The sequence below is a fragment of the Daphnia carinata genome, chromosome 5, assembly GCF_022539665.2.
Source record: "Daphnia carinata strain CSIRO-1 chromosome 5, CSIRO_AGI_Dcar_HiC_V3, whole genome shotgun sequence".
NCBI lineage: Eukaryota > Metazoa > Arthropoda > Branchiopoda > Diplostraca > Daphniidae > Daphnia > Daphnia carinata.
The window spans coordinates 3,035,943-3,055,407 of NC_081335.1; the positions used below are offsets into that span (position 1 = coordinate 3,035,943).

Genomic DNA, 19,465 nt, shown 5'->3' on the forward strand with positions numbered 1-19,465 from the left:
TTTTTTCTATGTAGGTTCAAAAAGTTGAATTTTCTCATGCAACGTACGAAACATTGATTTCGGAGAGGGCTCTGACTAGGTTCATTATACCAAAACATTGATATTCATACTAAAGTCGCGCTATGTAGAAACGCGGACCCCGAGTTTCTTTTTGAAATCTAACGTTTTTTTCAGCTTCGAAATTGTTATTTTTTGGAACGCGAAGGTGCTAGGGTACTGTGCTCCAATATGAATCAAACGATAGTGCCAGCTCCTCTACCTAGATGGCGTTGAACGCATTTTGCGTATTTTTGTCTCATGGCGCTAGTGGACCTTAGACGTCTTACGGTCATAGTAGGCTAGCTAAACGAGTACCTCTTATGTTTTCTAGTGGTTGTAGCGGCGAATAACAGGCAAAATACGTGATTTCGACTGCCAAGATATATATTTGAAAAAAAGGCGTCGTATATGTCACGTCTTACGAAATTCTAAATTGTACGTTCCAAATCACCCCAAAGTGTAACCATGACTACTAACATTATCTTTATCTGAAACGAATTTTCACAAACAGATATGAGCTTACATATGCCTTGATAACAAATTTTGGAAGTCTCCCTTGATGATAACTGAGGTATAAACTTTTCAGTTAATTTTTTCATTGCTTGTTCGCCTGTTGTAAAATTTTTGGTTTTGCATTCCAGTTTAAACTGTATATCAAGCAAATAGAGCTTCTGCAGAAATAAAGGAATTCTTTGATTCCTCGTCAAATCCATAATTGCAAATGGATGGTGAGTTATTCTGGTAAAATCTTGTAGTTGTTCCAAACAAAATTTTTGGAAGGTCAAGTATATTGCGGAAATTTCCTTTTTTAAATTTAGGAATTCTCTAGAATTAATAGTGAGATTCTTTGAATATGAGACTGTTGCATTGCCAGATAAATTGATAGTTTAAAAAATTGCTTGGTAACTTTATGGTAGCTGGCAGTCTATGGGACATGGGAGTATTTATTTATTGATGTGTATGCATCGTTACAAATCAATCAACTAGCCTTTTTATCATTTGTCTGTGAAGACATTTATTGTAGAAATAGGTGGTAGAAAAACAACCTCCAGATCTACAAATCATAATAAATCATCATCGGGTGGTAAGAAGATGGACCAACAAGTGGTCGAAAAGGTTCCAGACCAAATGACGCCAGATATTCGGGAACCTCCAAATGAGATAAAGGAGGATACGCAATTGAAAACGGCAGGCATTGGCCTAGAAGACTCCGCAATTGCCCTTGAGTCCGTCACCAACGATGCGAAGGGCTCTAAATGTTTATCTAGCAAACCTGTCGACCAAGACCAACTCGATTTAACTATGGAATTTCAACAAATTATACGTGATGAAACAAAGGAAGAAGATGCCAAGACCAATGATCAGGGAATGGCAAAAAAAACCGAAGTAGAAACGGCATTGCCAGCGAAATCTGATCTTGTGCTACAGAAAAAGAAGTTGAAAATTGAACCGAACTACAAAACTGATCAGTGGACAGCCATCGTATTTATAGCAGCGCCTCAAGTAAAAAATCATGATTTAGCGATAGTTGGAGAAGATCAGCATTTAGGAAAATGGAAACAACCGAAAGGAAAATTCGAATCGATTGTGCAAATTGGCACAGACCTATATATCTTTAAAGGAATTGTTCCCGTCCCCGATAAGCCAAATTTCAAATTTGTTCACGTCAATGTTGCCGACGATAAGATAGAATATGAAGGAGAGGGAATTTGGGACAATCGGACAGAAGAATTATTGCCCGATTCGTGGAATTTCTTTGTTTTCAAACCGAAACCTAAATCAGTGTTTGGAAAAGCTTGGGAAGCCGTAAAAGCGTATCTCCACAAATCAGAAACAAAAGAAAAAATAGCTTTCAATTTCTTTAGAATCGTGTTTGACCACACATTGGAAACCATATTACCAGGTATTGTGTTACATCCGCACGGCGTTCATATACATATGTTGAAACCATTCCTTGTTTAATTAACATTCTTTTTTCAGATTGGGATAGTGCCATGGAGTTTATAAGTGAATGCCTCGCAAAGGTAAAACAAGCAACAGGCGCTCAGTCTTCCGAAGGTTTTCTGCAGTTTCTTAACAAATGGTTTGAGGATCCTGAAATCCAAGTTAACTTTGATCAGTTATTCCTACTAATAGTGGGGGCATGCAAGATGGAAGTCTATTCGACAAAAATGAAACAAATCTTAGAACCGAATAGAAAAGAATTCTCACGCTATTTGCATAAATTTGGTGGTGTGAAACGCAAAGGTCAAGATTTAAAAATTATTCTCGAACGCATCGCTTGCTATGCTGGACCGGATTTCTGGTGGATTTTGTTTCGCTTAAATCGCCATTTGGATGCACTTAGAAAATTCACACGCGAGGAGGTTTCAGAATCCATATTTAAGACACTACAAGAGATTCCCGAAGTACTACTAGACATTCCAGACAGCAGGAACAGAGTCGTAGATCATCTAGTCCGTTGGAATGACATAGATGAAATATATTTCCACCTGTTTCCTGTCTTTGAAAAAAATGTCAGCTATCAGCAAATTCTCCAATCGCTTTTACTGCAGCGCCTTTTTGTTCACAAGACGAGCGTCGAAGATGTCGTGAAGATCTTGCGCTCAGAATTTATGGAAAAGGCATTTAGAAATATTTCAGTTCCAAGCCGTGGCATCACTGAGACCGAAAACAATATTTCTAACGACATGGTTTTATTAAAATCAGCCAACCTTGCGCAGACTGCGAATTCGAAGAGCGTCTGTGAACCTTCCCGCGTGAATCGGTCACTGTCACAGGAAGGCTTATTATTCGAAGAAGCTATCAGAACTGTTTTCAATAGAAAGCTTTCGGATGCCGCAAAAGTAGCGTGTTGCATTCCCGATTATATGCTTCCGATCGCGATGCCTATTGTCGAAAACATGGTTTCCCATACACTGGATACGCATTCACATTTCAATCGTGATGATTATCGGTACTTCGGCGAGCTGGATGAGAATTGCTTCAAGAGTTTCCCTCGAGCCAAGGAGAAAATCAGTGCCATACTGCTGAAAATGACGGTTGATCACGTGAAATCAGGCTCCTTTCAGGACATTCCCACAATAAAACTGATGTTGCTCGGGTTAGCTAAAACAAAGGACATCCCTTTCCTTGAACGTGCAAAAGTTGTGGACCTACAGAAAGCGATTGGCAGATTGCCCCGAAAGTTCTTCAATAATCTATATGCCACTGTGAAAAAATCTGGTACGTCGGTAGAAAAAACTTTAAAAGTCTACCGCAAAGGAGCAACCAAAGCCATAGTGGAACAGTTGGAGAACCATTTTGACCAGCTAGAAGACATTCTCAATAGAGTCCGGGACCGACGTGTTCCACTCATTGAGTTGGCTAGTCTTCAAGTAATTTCATTCCCATTTCGTTTTAGTATTAGGATAACTTCAATTTTAACGATGTTTTCGTCATTTTTAGGACCCGCAGGTGCTTGACTGCTTAAAAAGTTTTGGGTTTAGTGATCGGACACAAGACGAACTTCGCCAGGAGATAGAAGAATTGCGAGAGCGGCACAACTTGTATGGTTCCCTTTATAGCAGATTTTCCCGTTCAGAAGTCATGTTCACCAGTCAAGAAGGCACAAACGAAGAAGAGAACGACCTCAAAGAAGATGACAGTGAAGAAGATGACAATAAAGAAAACGACAATGAAGAAAACGTCAGTAAACCAGAAACCCGTCATATCTTGGATCCCAAAGAGTGGGAGAGCTATCTTAAAGACGTTGATTCCGGAAGGAGCATTTTAACTTTAAAAGATGCCATGAACTTACAAGTACCTTTACAATTGCCATCTGCTAGATGGCTATTCCGAATAAAAGAGAGTGATTTGTTTATGGAGAAAATATGGCATCCAATGGTGAAGTCTTCACGGACATTACCATTATGTAGAAATGATCTGCAAGCCTTCGTCATTGAATGCGCAGCACAATGGGAAGGTTTGGCACGCCGTATTGCCGACGGAAGCACATCGTTCATCTATATGGACGAAATCGTTAAATTACAATCAGATTCCAATGTTCTTTCGAAAAGACATCTGCAAATGCAGAGTGTTGAAGGTGTTGAAACAGCATATCGAAATTTCAAAAACCTTCAAGAGTTACGCCATCTTATCGGTCCATTTGTAGCGGCCCTTCGATTCTTCACTATCCATGAAAGGGGCCCAATAGATGCGCTGCACAATTTCATTAAAACCAATTTACTCAAGAACTGGGATACAACTACATTGGCTCAAATTGCAGAAACAGGAATTCTTAAAGTTGTGAATGAAGAACTTAATATCGACCCAGAGCGACCTGAAACACGCAACGTGATGCAGTTTATTAGTTCTCTAGTGACGGATGAAAATCGCTCCCCACTAATAGAATGGCTGAGACAAAAAACCGAAAAAGACATGGAAGCCATGGGAAAGATTTTACAAGGAACTTTACTCGTTGCCTATGGTGATTTTTAAAAATTAGTGTTTTCCATATGTTTCTATCTAACATTACCATCGATTCGTTTCACAGGCCAACTTCAGACGTTGCGAACCCGGATTGCTCCTTTCCTTCAAAATGAATTTAGGACGTACCAAGATCTATTAAAAGTTGTCCGGGACTCAGAAGAACGCTTTGCGCAACGCGTCTCTGGCCGTGTCCAACCAATCGATTGCAAATGGTTGGTTAACATGCTTCCTGAAATTCAAGCCGCTGTCCGCGCTAGTGTCATTTCGCCCTCGGAAGACGCCAAAGAAAAACTGACCAAACTTCACCAAATTGTTATTGACCCCAAAAATGAATTCTACTCGATCGAAATTCGCCTGAAACCGTCCGGGTTGCTTTCAATGGAAGAATTAAAACAAGCTTTCCAGCTGCTGGATATGGCTGCGGTGGATGATGGAGACGACAACGGAGAATTGATAGATCGCATTAGACGGAACGTCGGGCTAATCGAGAAGCTATCTGAAGTATTTCGTCATCTTTATGCATCCGGCTGCATTACCTTCACTTTCCGTAATAGCATTACTATTGGGCTTGCAGATTTGGAAACGGAAATCAAAGTTATGCAAGACCAGTTAGAGAAGTGGACCGATCACTGGAAAGAAATAGAAGAAATGCCCTTCCTATCACTCTTTTCGCGTGGTTATCTTCTTCAGCTAGCAGACTTGATCGGCAAAAACGAAATCGATGATGTTAAATCAATTTTAAAAATTCGACTACCCGCTGGGGCGTCAAATATAGACGCACTAGTTAACGAGCTTATTCAGCAAACTCCGAGTATCGATGGTGAAGAGGATTGGCTTTCTGTTGCTCAGCTATTCACAATTCTTCGACAACTTCATCAACTTATCAAAGCCGTTTTTCACCAGAAAAGTCGTGAGCTTGACCTTCCACCATTCCTCGTTTCATATGGTCGAACGTTGAGATCTCACTTTATCGACAAAGCCGTCGTCATTCTCAACGTCCCGCGAGAACTTCTAGTAGGAAGTTCTTTGGCGGCGTTTATTTCGCTTACAAATCAACCAATAGAGCCCAGTCGAATTCTTTTCGTTACAACCAACACAGACAAACCAGAAGTCGAGCGATTTATGAAGCTGTGGTCGGTTGGTAAGGCTGAAGCAGATTTTTTTATAATCCTCCACGTCGAGAGACTCACGGCAGCTTGCGCCTGTGCCGTCCGTGAAGGTGTCGATCGTGTCTTACCAGAACGTCGCGCAAAACTTTTGCTGTTGGCCCAGCACCACCATCGTGTCCAGTCCACAAAATCCCTTGGTGCTCGGCTTGGCGTCGTTTCTGATCGCCTGCTAGAAGTAAATTTCACAGCAGACCAGCTACGCCAGTGTTTCGCCAGTCTTCTACCGAATGCGGCCAACCTGCATTTCTTCACTTCAAAGTTGCCGGGTTGCGGCAAGAGCCAACAAGCCATGCAAAAAGCTGCAAATCAATTATCTAGTCCCGATTATTATCGCATATGTGTGCGAACTGGCTCCGTTGACGAACTTCTTGCCAGTTTGAAGAAAATTGAAACCCTTTCAAGTCAGTCGAGAAAGAGTGCTACATATCTTCATCTAGATGTCGCCCATTCTGTTTCTTTCGAGTTCAATGACATTTTACTCTCTTTACTGGTGCATGGAGCACTCTTCGATCCGAAAAAGGCCAAGCTAGGATATTGGGTGATCTCTCCCCGAACCAGCATTGCTTTGGAATTCGCATCCCCGTTTGGAGTGGATGAGTTCCCAGTCATAGCTTATCTAGGAAAACACTATGTATGTGAATGCAACAAATTCTTTTTCAGCTACGATTTAGCTGCGATGCCCCGTGTTCTTGGACAACCAGTGATGATCAACCGCTCCAACGCCCTTGTGGCGATCGGAAAATTTCTACAGGTTAAGCAGGCAGGACAGAAAGGATTACGCATGTGGGATGATATTTGTTCTCTTCCCGAAATCCTCATGATTGATCCTTTGCCAGAAGATACTACCTTCGATCTCCTAGTGGATTCCTTTCAACATGAAGAAAATCGAAACGCTCCCACTTTCAGTGCCCTAAACGCCATGGCCTCTTTCCTTTATCGCCATATTGGCGCCATGATCACTAGCATGTGGTTCAATGGCTCAGCTGTGTATCTGTTTGAGCGTGACGATTTAGCTGGAGTATTCAAATTGAATGTTTTCGATTTATTGCTCAAAGTGGCTAACGATAGCATCAACCGGTGCTGGTCCTTGACCAATCAAGGAAAGAAGCTCACAGACATGGACTGGACGAATCGTCAAAGAGCCATGTTCCTACTGGGACTGAATGAGAATGGATTTATCACTGGTATGAATGTGGTGGGACGCGATGCAAACGCCTTAAAAAGCATGTTCCATGCTAGCTTGCTCCCCATTTTGCAGCACCAGTGCCTCCATTTTCAAGAGTTACGTGGATTCCGAAATTTGATGGAGAGCCGTGAGGGCGCTGAAGTTATCTTGAATGCAATGCGATCGCTTTTACTCTTGGATGGAACTGCAACAAGTGCTGTAAAAGTATACCAGTTGGATAGCCATCCCAAAAATACTGCAGCTAGTCAACGTTTAAACGAATTGGTTGGACAAGATCAAGGGTTAGTTAATTATTATTTCGCATTTTTCCAAATAAGATAACAGTTTGAATTCAAATTTTTTTAGGTATGTCCTGACTGGAGACAACATCACGAAAATGATGTTTGCACTTTATCGCATCCGCTGTGGTCTTCCGGTTGTGGCTTTTGGAGAAGCTGGCGTGGGTAAAAGCGCGCTTTTCCGCTTTCTCATTCAGACGTTGCTCGGTCACGCATTTGAAGTGTGTAATGTAAATAGCGGAACATCCATTGAAGACGTGGAGGCTATAATCGACTTGTCAGTGAAAATTATCGCGAGAAACCCTGATGCACAGGTCTTCCTCTTCTTCGACGAAATGAACACGGCCGATCCTCCCGTCATAGCTTTCCTGAAAGAGTTGATGTTGGATCGCCACTGTCACGGCACTGTTTTACCGGACAATTTACATTTGATGGCAGCTGCTAATCCTTACCGACATTTGAAAGAGGCCGACAAGGAAGCAGCTGTCGGATTGGCTTTCCGCTTTGCCCAAGGTGAGAGCAGTGGTGCTCGGTCCGACGCACGTGATTTGGTGTATCGAGTCAACGAATTACCGGTCGCCTTTTATGATCATATTTATGATTTTGGTCGCCTTTGCGACGAGGCCGAAAACACGTATATTGAAGAAATCTGTCAACATGGGTTGCCTAGGCCCAGCTATCATTCCGATTGGGTCAAATGGTTTGTTTCCGTCGTTCAGAAGAGTCATTCGGTTGCAAGAGCGCTAAGTGTCGACCCAGAGTCAGCTGTGTCACTTCGAGATGCCGCTCGAGCTGTCCAACTTTTCCATTGGTTTTGTCTAGCACCAGCTGGTCAAAAAATTTCACAGGGAGACATGGCAGTAGCAGCCGATTTGACCATTTACCTCGTCTACGCCTTCCGATTCCGTAAACGAAAAATGTTTTTGAGGCAAGTCTTCGGAAACGATCAATCAGCTTCGGATAATATGACGGAAGTTTCTAGAATCATCGCTGAAATGTTGTACGAACAAGCCCATGGGGCTTCAATTGGTTCCGGTGCCATCGCGTTTAACGACGCCCTTTGCGAAAATCTTTTTGCCTTGTATGTCTGCGTTCTAAACGGTAAGCACTTAATTTTTCGGTTTAATTTCTTATTCTCGTAAAATTGCTAATTTCTTGTACAAAACTACTAGGAATATTTCTGATTATTGTTGGACGGCCTGGATCGTCGAAGTCGTTGTCGGTCGAAATCCTGAAATTAGTACTATCACCGGGCAATTACACACTCCGACAGAAATTAGGAGATTTGCCTGCCATTACGGAGCTCTATTTCCAGTGCTCACCGATGTCTACATCTTCTGGATTCAAAGCCCTGTTTGAATCGGCGCAGCGGCTAAGTGTAGATCCAAAGACTATGTTGGCCATGGTAGTGTTGGATGAACTCGGCTTGACCGACATGTCGCCAGAAAAACCTATCAAAGTGTTGCATTCTGAACTAGAACGACAGTCTGTTTTGACATCTGGCGAAAAACAACAGTCACCTTACTCGGTGGTTGCCCTCAGCAATTGGGTGGTGGATGCTGCCCAGGTGAACCGAGGAATCTTGATTTTACGCGCGCAAGCCAACAAGGAAGATCTGTTGAGATCAGCGAAACAGCTAGCCGATTCCTTGCTCGTTAAATACGCGGAAAAATCGGCAAGAAAGCGCATCCTTGAGATGCTAACTGAAAGCCTAGAAAGTGTTGTCAGCACATATCAAGAACTTGACAAAAGAGAAGATATTGGAGGCGGCCATTTCTTCTCCATGAGAGACTTCTTCTTTTGCGTCAAGAATTTCGTTTGCTCCGTCTTCGAGTCTTACACGCGGATGGGAGGTTTGCGTGACATTCGAATTTCTCGACACCTATTGATTCAGTCAGCTGTTCGTAACTTTGGCGGCCATGAAAAAGCAAGAAGATTGGTAAGAAACAGCATGGCTAATAACCTCGAAATGAAGTTGGAAGTCATTCCAGTTACATCACCTCTCGATCTGATTGTGGCCAACATTCAAGATTCTTCAAAACCGCTATCTATTCATATCGCCAGACATTTAATGATTCTTAATCGATCGATGATTGGACTACAATTACTCAATCGCTATGTTAAAAGGGAATTGGATGATGGAACGAACTGGAATGTTCTGTTTGGTTCCTGTTTCCCGGGTGATTTACAAGTGACAGCCGTAACGAGAAAATTGCGCCAAGTTGAACAAGCTATCCGTTCCGGCGGCGTCCTCATCCTGTGCCACGCCGACCAGCTTTTCGAGTCACTTTACATGGTGCTGAATCAACAATATTGGGCACAAGGTGAAATGAGGATGACTCAGATCGCTCTCGGCCCATCCATTCGGGCCATAGCCCTCCCTGACGGCCCTTTCCGGATCATCGCCCTTCAAGATACGGATGTAGCGCTCAATCGCGAGTTGATGTCTCCAGCTGTATTGTCTCGGTTCGAGAAGCACGAGTTGAGGCCGTCTCATCTACTAGATGACGTCGGTAAGTCCTATCGTGATGTTATCGAGTCACATCCTCTCTGGTTCCCTGTTGCGGAGACAATCAAACGGCAGAAATTTATCTACGGATATCATGAAGAGTCTTTCGCTGCATTGGCCCTTTATTTACAAGATGGAGGCATTCCAATGGAACTTGAAGAAACTCAAGATGAAAATCAACACAGTGCCACCACGATCTGGATGAGAGCGACCAACCCAATGTCCATGATCAAATTAGAAAGGGATCCTAGCATCGACACGGAATTGCTGGACGAGTGTCGACACTACCGTCATAACTTTGTTTTGGAAAACATAGATGAAGCTTTGCACAAGGTCAAATCTAATCGGATAGTTCTGATGACAAACACGCTCCGTCATTTGGAAATCGCGTTTGCTGTGTCTTCCCCCTACCGCCATTCCACCATTCAGCTTTTTGAAATCCTTACTGAACTTGAACTCGTCAAGCTGTTGGAATCGATTAACGACGAAGATTTGGCTGATCCATACTTCTGCCTTATTGTCCAGTATGACGCAGTGACTGGGCCGATAGAACAATTCCAGCTTGCCAAGTACGAAATAGAGCAGCGGTTTGAAAAGAAAAAATGCCGTGTGATTTTCGTCGTGCACGTCGATCCTCGACCTGTGAATATGCACTGGGTGTTTTCCTTTGGTGATGGTTGGGATTATTGTTTCGTAGATGAGGTCGTCCGTGGCGGCCAATTAGACCACCATCGAATCCCGCTAGGCGAATTCGTCAAATCGGCTTCCGACCAAACTTTGTCGGGTTTTATTGAGAAAATGTCAACTGGATCATTCAAGTCATTATTACTCGAAATGCTCGGCCCAGTTTTGCAAACAAGTCTAGCCACGTTACGCGCCAGCTTGGGACAATTTTACAGCGGCGTCCGAATAGCATTAGGACTGCCAAATAATCAAACCTTGATAAAATTGATGAAAGGTAAATTTGACTTTCCCCATTTTGAGAAAATGTTTCATTTAATCTACTATTTTTTTTTTTCATTAGAATGCTTGCTGGCCCAACTGAATGACAGCGGCATAACCTGGAATGTAGTCGATGCAGTGAACGATCCAAGTTTTGATTCTTCCTCTTCGCTAACGGAGGGCCTCTGGGGTGTTTTCAAGCACAAAATTTGCAACCCTCTTGCACACTTTTTGCTTGTTAGTGATATCTGGCGCATATCTGATCGACCCTCCGTCACGTTATGGTGCGACTTTGTTACAGCAAATTATCCCGACCGTTTGATGTCGCTCAACTCCTCCGATTCTCCCCCCCAAATTCCTGTTGGATTTCGAACCTGCACTCAACCGTTTGGTCGATTGCTAGCATCTTTCGGCATGAATTACGGTCAACGCACAGAACCACGTCTCAACGAACCGCTTCAATGGCTCTTAAAGCGTGTCGCCGAAAACGAAGATGAAAATTCGGAAGAGATTAAAGAGGTACGTATGCATACCACATGACGAAAGCTTTATGTTTCGCCAACAAACGACAACATTGTATTATTTTTATTATTATTGTATTCAAGGCATACTTTCTTGATTGGTTTTTGCTTCGCATCCCTCCACATTTACATCGCTGCTTGCGAAAAGTGCCGCTGTCGAAGATGAGTTATCTTATTGACAGTCTGTTTGAAGAGCAAGCCATGTTTTTCCTTGACTGGGAGCATTGTGAAGCAGAAGTAATTGCAGCTCTTGAATTGGTTAGCATTGCATGTTTCGCGACTGCGGATACAATTGACTTTTGGAGCGAGGCAACGAGCAGGATACGCAATTGGAAATTTTTTACCGAAACAGCAGCCCGGTTATCCTTGGAGACCTTGGCTTCAGCCGATGTTATGAAGTCCCATAAAAGATTCATGCAATCAATTTCATCCATCGAAGTATGCATTAGTCGTCTTTTAATCTGTACTTCTCTAATGAAAATGTTCATTTATTTTGATTTTAGCTGAGTCCGGCGCTTACAAATCTACTGGATCGCGGGGAAGATTTGCCACGGGTTTGGCTTGGTTTGAGAATCACGAAACGTATCTTGCTCTTTGATCCAGATTCGGACATCAGACTTCCAGAACTACAGGTTTCTACACCTCAAAGGCTATTTGATAGCCTGACAGATTTAGTCATTACATCTGTCGTTCGACCAAGGATGGCTAGTGGTGGCCAAACAAACCGAATTGTCCGGACAGCTGACTTGAACGCCTTGTTAAAAAGTACTTCGTCTTGTAGTTCTCCAGAAGAGCTTGCAAAAATACTGGCAGAGTGCCCCACCACCAATTCAATCGTATTACACGAAGATAAGATAGCTCAAGGAGATATCGACAGGCATTGTCCAAGTTGTGAAAGTCGGCTTACCACAATTGGAAAAACAGAAGATGATGAGACTCACCCAGTTACTCATTTGCGTACGCCAAGTGCCAAAGTGATAAATTCCCTGTTCGAAGATTACCAAAAATTCATGTTCTTCTTTGAGCGCGTGGCCGAGCTGTTCATCCAGCAACGAAAAAACAATCCGCGTGATATCCAAGATTTGTTGCATTATGTTTTAAGTTCTGATTTCCGTCTGCGAGTCTCATGGCGCTTCCTGACCGTTATCGTACGCTCGGTTTTATCAACTCGCTCTGGCAAAAAAATTATGGATGATCTTCTCTTAACCATTCGATGCAACCGGCCGTCTGTCGAATTGAATGTCAATGCCTACAATGTATTACGTGCCTTACTCGCGTGTGCCGACCAAGATATCCGGAACAACCAGGACGCCGAACCAGGTTTTGATTTGATTGAAGCTGCCATGGCAGACAATTGGACTGTTGATCGCATTCAACGACTTGCTAACATTCGAAAGCAAATCGCTGAAGTTGAAAATGGAATGGAAAATGTTATAGCAGAATGGTCTGGTTGGCGGAAGAATCAGAATGACCAAGCCCTCACGGATTCTTTGTTGTTCTTCATCTTGCGGTTTTTCTCCAGTGAAGGAGACCAAATTAGACTGAGCCGAATGTTCCGCAATCCAAGAATAGCTGAAGAACTCAATCACCACAAGGTTGTAAACGATTTCATCATGATTTTATCACCGCTCTCTTTAGGTTTTGATCTACAATCTGCTACCAGTAGAACAACTGAATTCCAAAAGCTTTTGTTGGATGGGGATCGTTTTGATACTGAGGAATTCCAGCATTATCGTGCGTTACGCGAAATTCAACCCGATTGGGCTCCGTTCATCGCTCGACTCGCCTATCACGCGCATGATATCTTCGTAACCAAACATATCCGCTTATTAAGAGAAATGGCTACCAATCTGGTTGCCACGTCGCAATGTGTTCTTCCGGGCATTGACAATCATCCCTATTTGGCCAGCTTTACATCGGAGGCATTCCGTTGGTTCGTTTGTAACTGTGGAACATTGAATTGTGTCGGAAACTGTGGACATCCTACGCCAGAATCCATTTGCGTCAATTGTCGCGTTGCTCTAAGTCAAGCTTCTCATCATCCACGGGCTGGAGTTCGACGAGCAACCGCCAGAGACTTTGAGCCACCGACTGGGATTCACGTGACTCGGAATGCCACCCGTACCCCAACGTTTGCTGTGAGAAACTGTTCACCGGTTGTCACCCGATTTGCACTCCTGCTGAATTCATTGGCACTGATGAATGCTGCGTTAAATCGACAAACAGATCAACGTGACATTATTCGTTTATTTGAGACTCTTCCACTAACTGAACGTCAACAGGTTGAAAATCGGCAATCATTGATTCGGCTTCTGTCGAATCATATAATCGTCCATCTAGACCTACTCTGTCAGTTGTTAGTGGCATCTAGACCACAATTGGCAATGACGGACAAGTTCCGCATTGGCCATTTGTTACTCCACAAACTACTCGCATCTCAGGACCGTTCATTTCTTACACAAGCGGCCGATTTTGCTAACGGAACACAGGCAAGAGAAACTTTTGAGAATGGGCTAACAAGACTGTTGAACCAACAAGTAAACCTAGCGGAAGAGCTCGATCACATCGCAGGGCAATCAGATGCGGCATCGAAGGTACTACGGCAATCCTTCCTGCACAACGAAACATCGCATTGGGCCTATGCAAGAAGAGTCTTTGCTGATCGACAAACATTACAACTAGAACTAGCCAGGAACGGTCAGCTCCGCAAAACTCTGCCTTTCCTGAATTTCTTACTGGATGATGAAAATTGGATGCCCAAATTAAATGCATTGCAATACCTTGGCGAAGCTTTGCGTTTTGTCGCTCTCGTTCGCACTGTTTTGGCAGGTGAAATAACTCTAGAGGAAGCAAACCGTATGACCATTGCCCAGGGTTTGGAAAAAATCACGGATATCGTTATGCAGAAAGTGGTTCTATTAGATCGCGGGCGCCCTGTATCGAAGAGGGAACATGTGATGGACCTGTTTGATGGATTTAAACAGCTGTGGGATCGATTTAGTCAGTTGCAAAATACGGAGAAGAAAACTTTCCTGGATTATTTCGAATGTCAGCAAGTTGATATCAACGTTAGACCCAAAACAATACTTGATCAAGAAGCACCGCTTATTCTGATTTTGGCTGGCAATGAACTGCCGGAGACTACGTTCAGTTGCCAACTATTGAGTCACGCTGTGGAAGCTGCTTCATCCATCGCCCTTACTGACTTTATTCAGCCGCTTTGTCGAGGAGGCTCAGGACGCGTCCGACTCTCATGTTCGAGCTCTGCAGCTTTAACTGATTTCGACGAATCCCTCTACGCCCACGTTTCAACTGAAGAGGTCGATAATTTTATTCGGGATCATGTCATCGACCGGTCGACTCTACAGCTTGCTGAGTCATTCGCAATGGCTGCCATTTTAGGACCGGCTGGTAGTACCATAGCAGAAGAGTTGTCTCTTGAGGTCATCCCAGAATTTGTGTTCAAAGACGATATGGAATCGGGAAATTTTCTTGTGAGTCTGGAGAGGCGTTCTATCCCTTGGCAGCCATCTACCATACCCCCTCAACTCCAGGAACTCATCTTAGCTGATTTGGTACGTTATCACGGGAACTATGTTTTGAAAAAAGTGTTTCATTTTTCGTTTTATTTACGACATTGCAGGAAAAAAATCGCTCTTTGGCCGAGGCTAGGTCGATCCTCATTTCTGTCATCACGCATCTTCATTCAAATACCGAACCACTAGTCGTTAGCAAGGTGCGGAAGAACTACATTTCCGACGTTTTGGAGGAATTAGTGCAGGCAGAAGTTTTGACAGAACGCCATATATCGAACGCCACTGTAGGCGTCCTCAACAGACATTTAAAATTGGAAGTTCGTCACGCTTTTGGTTTGCTGAAAGCCATTGTTGCGCGAATGAAAGGTGATGACGTTTTCGGTGGCCGCGTCCGAGAAGGTTGGACAACGATGATGTCTGAACGTCTTGCTCAACTGACGAGTCAAAAATTACGAGCCGACGCACAACCAGGTGGAATCCTTGAAACTCTATTAGAGATGGTCAACATTATATCAGGTACTCAGCCCGTCCCGGTCGAGCTTACCCCAGACAAGTCTTTGTTGTATGCCATCAAACAGATCGAAGGTCCAGAATGGGATGGAATTCCCACCGAGTTGAGAATGGAGCATCTCGGCCACCTACTTTTAATTGTCGAATCCGTTGCCAAAAAATAAGCCTTCGTCAATTGTTTTCTCTTCCTTATTTTAATCCAGTTTTGTTTTGTTATTCGATATTATGTCAATTAAGATTACTAATTTGCTTCCTGAAACGTGATAAAAAATATGGGGAAGGTCGCACCTGGCCTAGTTTATTGGCAACCCATTTCTCTAGTAGAGGGTTACAAAATAATAACAATAATAACAATTACTTTTTCATTCTGGATGAAGTTTTCCATTGTTGTTTGTATTTTGTAAGCTGTGTTTACAAAATGGAGTTTTGCATCAATTAGTTCCATTCACTTGCTGACATTGATTTAATATGGCGAGAGGTAGTGAAGTTCACAAACCTGGACATGGCAATATGAGTTTAATGCAACCGTCGTGTAGGCAACAATCAAGTAGGGATAGCTGATGTGACTGTGCGGGGATTTGGTTATACCATAAGTTGAGCAGATGAAACATTTTCAGTTTATCGGTATAGATGATTTTTATGTAAAACGGATTGCCATATGTGTATGGCAATCCGTTTTACACAAAAAAAAAAAAAAAAAAATTCGCCAAAGAAATAAAAATCACACTTTTTTCTTTTTTTTCCGACACGTAGCCATCTACCGCTCAGACTCGATATTACTGGCGTAGGCAATTTCAGTTCATTGGATGCCATTCGCAGTTAGTTCAGTAGTGTGGATGGAGAATAACGCGTGGCTGGAGGAACAATTGAAAAATGGATAAGATAATACAACAAAAGGATGGTAAGTATAAACATTATTATATTGGTTTTCAATTATTAATTATTGTTTATTAGATCAAATTATGAAGCTGCAGGCCCAATTATTGGAACAACACAAAATATTAGATAACAGCAAAGCTAAGGATGATAAGGCCTAATACGTAATGATTCTATTTATTTGCTTTTATTCATTTGTGTTTTGTAGCTCAAATTTTGAGTCTACAAGCTCAGCTAGGAGAAAAGAACAAATTTGAACTGAACAGTTTCCAAACAGGGAAGGAGGTTTTTCCAAACTCATGCCTAACTGAACATGAGGTTGAATTGGCATTAGGCCTAAACTTTTCAAATAAGAATTCAAAATAAGTATAGAATTTTAACAAACAATTATTTATTGTTTAGTTATTCAGTCTACCACCTGACGGTGTGTTAAAGTTAAATTCTGTTAGTGCTGCACTAAAAGAATTGTTAGTAATAAGTCCATGCAGCGAAGGAAGTGAACAATTGTGGGACCGTATTTGGGCTAAAAATGGGTGTGGTACGGAAACCCAGAAATAGCATGAGTTCACCATAAAACATGAATTAGGTACTTTTTGGTTTTTTGTCTATCGAAAAAGTATTTTTAATGCCATTACTTTGCATTCACAGAATTTTAGTGGGGGATCAAGTCAAGTCTCGAAGTGTTACAGGATGGAAGAGTGAGCCTACAGTTGAAGAACACTGAAAGTGTATTACCATTAAGGTATGAGGTAAAGTAATAGAGTATGCAAATTGTCTAATTAGAAGTACCATCTTGTGTGAATGAATCCTGTGTAACAGCAATCCTATATAGTTCTGTCATAGCTAGAAGCCTCAAATAATTCTGCTTCTCTTGCTAAAGAACAACTTGTCCTTTACGTTCAGAGTGTTGGTGAAGCTGGGTACTTAAATGGCCCTAAAGATGTTTCGTTTCGTTGGCATTGCAGCGATGAACATCATACATGGACTTTTTAGGTATGAAAGGAATTTTCTTGAAAATTTTTTGAATTTATGACAAAGCATTTCTTCTGCTTTTTGCCAACCATGTCTAATCTAAAAAAAAAAATATATCCAATAGGAAAGGATTTTCAACATACTGGGAACACAACTATCAACAATGCAACATTCTAGGGGTGCTATTTTATCATTCAAGAGCCTTATACAATGATTTTCATCTGCAATTTGTATGGCCTTTCCCAAGCTTCTGCCAGAAGTTGAATCTATAAGTCATGTAAGTCACATGAGCAACAATTGAGATGCTTAATGGTGTTGTTTTTCTTTTCTCAGCATAGGTTAATAGTAACATTGGATCTGAAAAGATTCTTGGTTGGGGCAAGACACTGAATAAATTGTATTGATTCGATGGATGACATGACATTTCTATACTTAATTCGGATTCCCCAGACGGTATTTGATATTTAAAAAATTGAAGTGCATATCTGGGCTCCCTTCCTTTCCGTAGCCCCGTTTCCCCTTGACTCGTAATAAGCCCGTAGGGGGTCATGCCCCTACTGTACGGTATATATAAAAACAACATATACCGAGGTTTGGAGGGCTCTGGCCGGAAAGGGGACGTGGGGTGCCGCTTCGTCCGATGATGTGTTCACGGAGGGTGACGTGGCTGCCCACAAATCCGAACTAAAGGTTAATCGCTCCTGTAAAAATGTTCCAAATCTTCAGCTCTTCTTCCGGCTTCTCTTAGCCAATCACCGGGTAATCTCCCCGGTGGGTCAACAAGGCAGTGTCTCCCCCTGCCTGGGTTGACGGCAACTTTTGAAAGGGCTATTGTGCCTTTTTAAAGTTGCAAAAATAATTGTAATGTGCAGAGAATTGTCAATAAAATTTTTTTTATGAAATATTTTTTGCAAAATTCGTTTCTTTCATTGTCTGTATTCACACGTGACACTTTTTATATTTAGCTTGCTTAATTCACCTTTATTGTTTCTGTTACCTTTGATGGTAAGCATTGTTTCCATTGGTTTATCGTTTATCTGTAAGTATTATTTATTACACTCTTTGAATACTTCAACTTAGATTCAAGGAACAATCTGGATATTTTATGCAGTAATTTTGTATTTTGTTTTACTCGTATGGGAACCGATCCCCAGACATCCAGCGTGCAACGCCGATGCTCTAACATTGAGCCACGAGATATATTCAAAGTTTTTATTATCGCATATCATATGTTATCGTCTAGGATGTTTATGCAGTCTTTCACAACTATATGTTTATCTTTCTATTGCTTCCATAAGGTTCTTAGCTCTGTGGTAGAGCTTTTATCTGCGATACCTGTTACCCTGGGTTCAAACCTGAGTAGATGTGTAAAAATGTAGTAGAATAATGTAGAAGAGTATGTTGCAGAATTGCATTTCAGTTTTATTCTAAGTGTAAATGCAAGTCCACAAGTGACTAGAAAAAAAAGCCAACTTAAAATCATATGATTCGTGGCTCATTGGTAGAGCATCGGCGAGGTATGCCGAACATCCAGGGTTCGATCCCTGGATAATAATAGAATGCTTACAGATAAACGATAAACCAATGCCCGTCACCTTACCATCAAATGTGACAAAAACAAATAAATCAAAGCCAAAAAAAAAAAATTGCTAAATGCAATGTGTGAACAAAGCTAACACACACAATGAAAGAAACGAATTTTGCAAAAAATATTTTATAAAAAAAATTTTATTGACAATTCTCTGCACATTACAATTATTTTTGCAACTTTAAAAAGGCACAATAGCCCTTTCAAAAGTTGCCGTCAACCCAGGCAGGGGGAGACACTGCCTTGTTGACCCACCGGGGAGATTACCCGGTGATTGGCTAAGAGAAGCCGGAAGAAGAGCTGAAGATTTGGAACATTTTTACAGGAGCGATTAACCTTTAGTTCGGATTTGTGGGCAGCCACGTCACCCTCCGTGAACACATCATCGGACGAAGCGGCACCCCACGTCCCCTTTCCGGCCAGAGCCCTCCAAACCTCGGTATATGTTGTTTTTATATATACCGTACAGTAGGGGCATGACCCCCTACGGGCTTATTACGAGTCAAGGGGAAACGGGGCTACGGAAAGGAAGGGAGCCCAGATATGCACTTCAATTTTTTAAATATCAAATACCGTCTGGGGAATCCGAATTAAGTATAGAAATGTCATGTCATCCATCGAATCAATACAATTTATTCAGTGTCTTGCCCCAACCAAGAATTTTTTCAGATCCAATGTTACTATTAACCTACACTGAGAAAAGAAAAACAACACCATTAAGCATCTCAATTGTTGCTCATGTGACTTACATGACTCATAGATTCAACTTCTGGCAGAAGCTCGGGAAAGGCCATACAAATTGTAGATGAAAATCATTGTATAAGGCTCTTGAAGGATAAAATAACACCCCTAGAATGTTGCATTGTTGA

General features: G+C 42.1%; 2 protein-coding genes across 2 annotated transcripts in view; both read left to right on the plus strand.

Annotated features, from left to right (window-relative positions):
* The first annotated feature begins 394 nt into the window (after positions 1–394).
* On the plus strand, positions 395–15,488 carry LOC130695963 (uncharacterized). The gene is made up of 12 exons (XM_057519023.2): positions 395–610; positions 681–767; positions 1,051–1,942; positions 2,020–3,416; positions 3,487–4,507; positions 4,574–7,145; positions 7,210–8,243; positions 8,315–10,609; positions 10,676–11,112; positions 11,199–11,552; positions 11,618–14,689; positions 14,758–15,488. The coding sequence occupies exons 2-12, from the start codon at positions 765–767 to the stop codon at positions 15,322–15,324; spliced, it is 13,644 nt and encodes a 4,547-aa protein (XP_057375006.1). The 5' UTR covers positions 395–610; positions 681–764; the 3' UTR covers positions 15,325–15,488.
* Positions 15,489–18,083: 2,595 nt separating this feature from the next.
* The window catches only part of LOC132088008 (uncharacterized), a 41,112-nt gene continuing 39,730 nt past the window's right edge, over positions 18,084–19,465 (plus strand). Inside the window, exon 1 of the mRNA XM_059495510.1 lies at positions 18,084–18,087. The gene's annotated coding sequence lies outside the window, so the exon portion shown is untranslated. The remainder of the gene's footprint in view (positions 18,088–19,465) is intronic.

Excerpts from the sequence above, each read along its gene's own strand:
- LOC130695963 (XM_057519023.2), top strand. Across the intron at positions 11,113-11,198 it reads ATTCGGAAGAGATTAAAGAG|GCATACTTTCTTGATTGGTT; the intron begins GTACGTATGCAT and ends ATTGTATTCAAG. Across the intron at positions 14,690-14,757 it reads AACTCATCTTAGCTGATTTG|GAAAAAAATCGCTCTTTGGC; the intron begins GTACGTTATCAC and ends ACGACATTGCAG.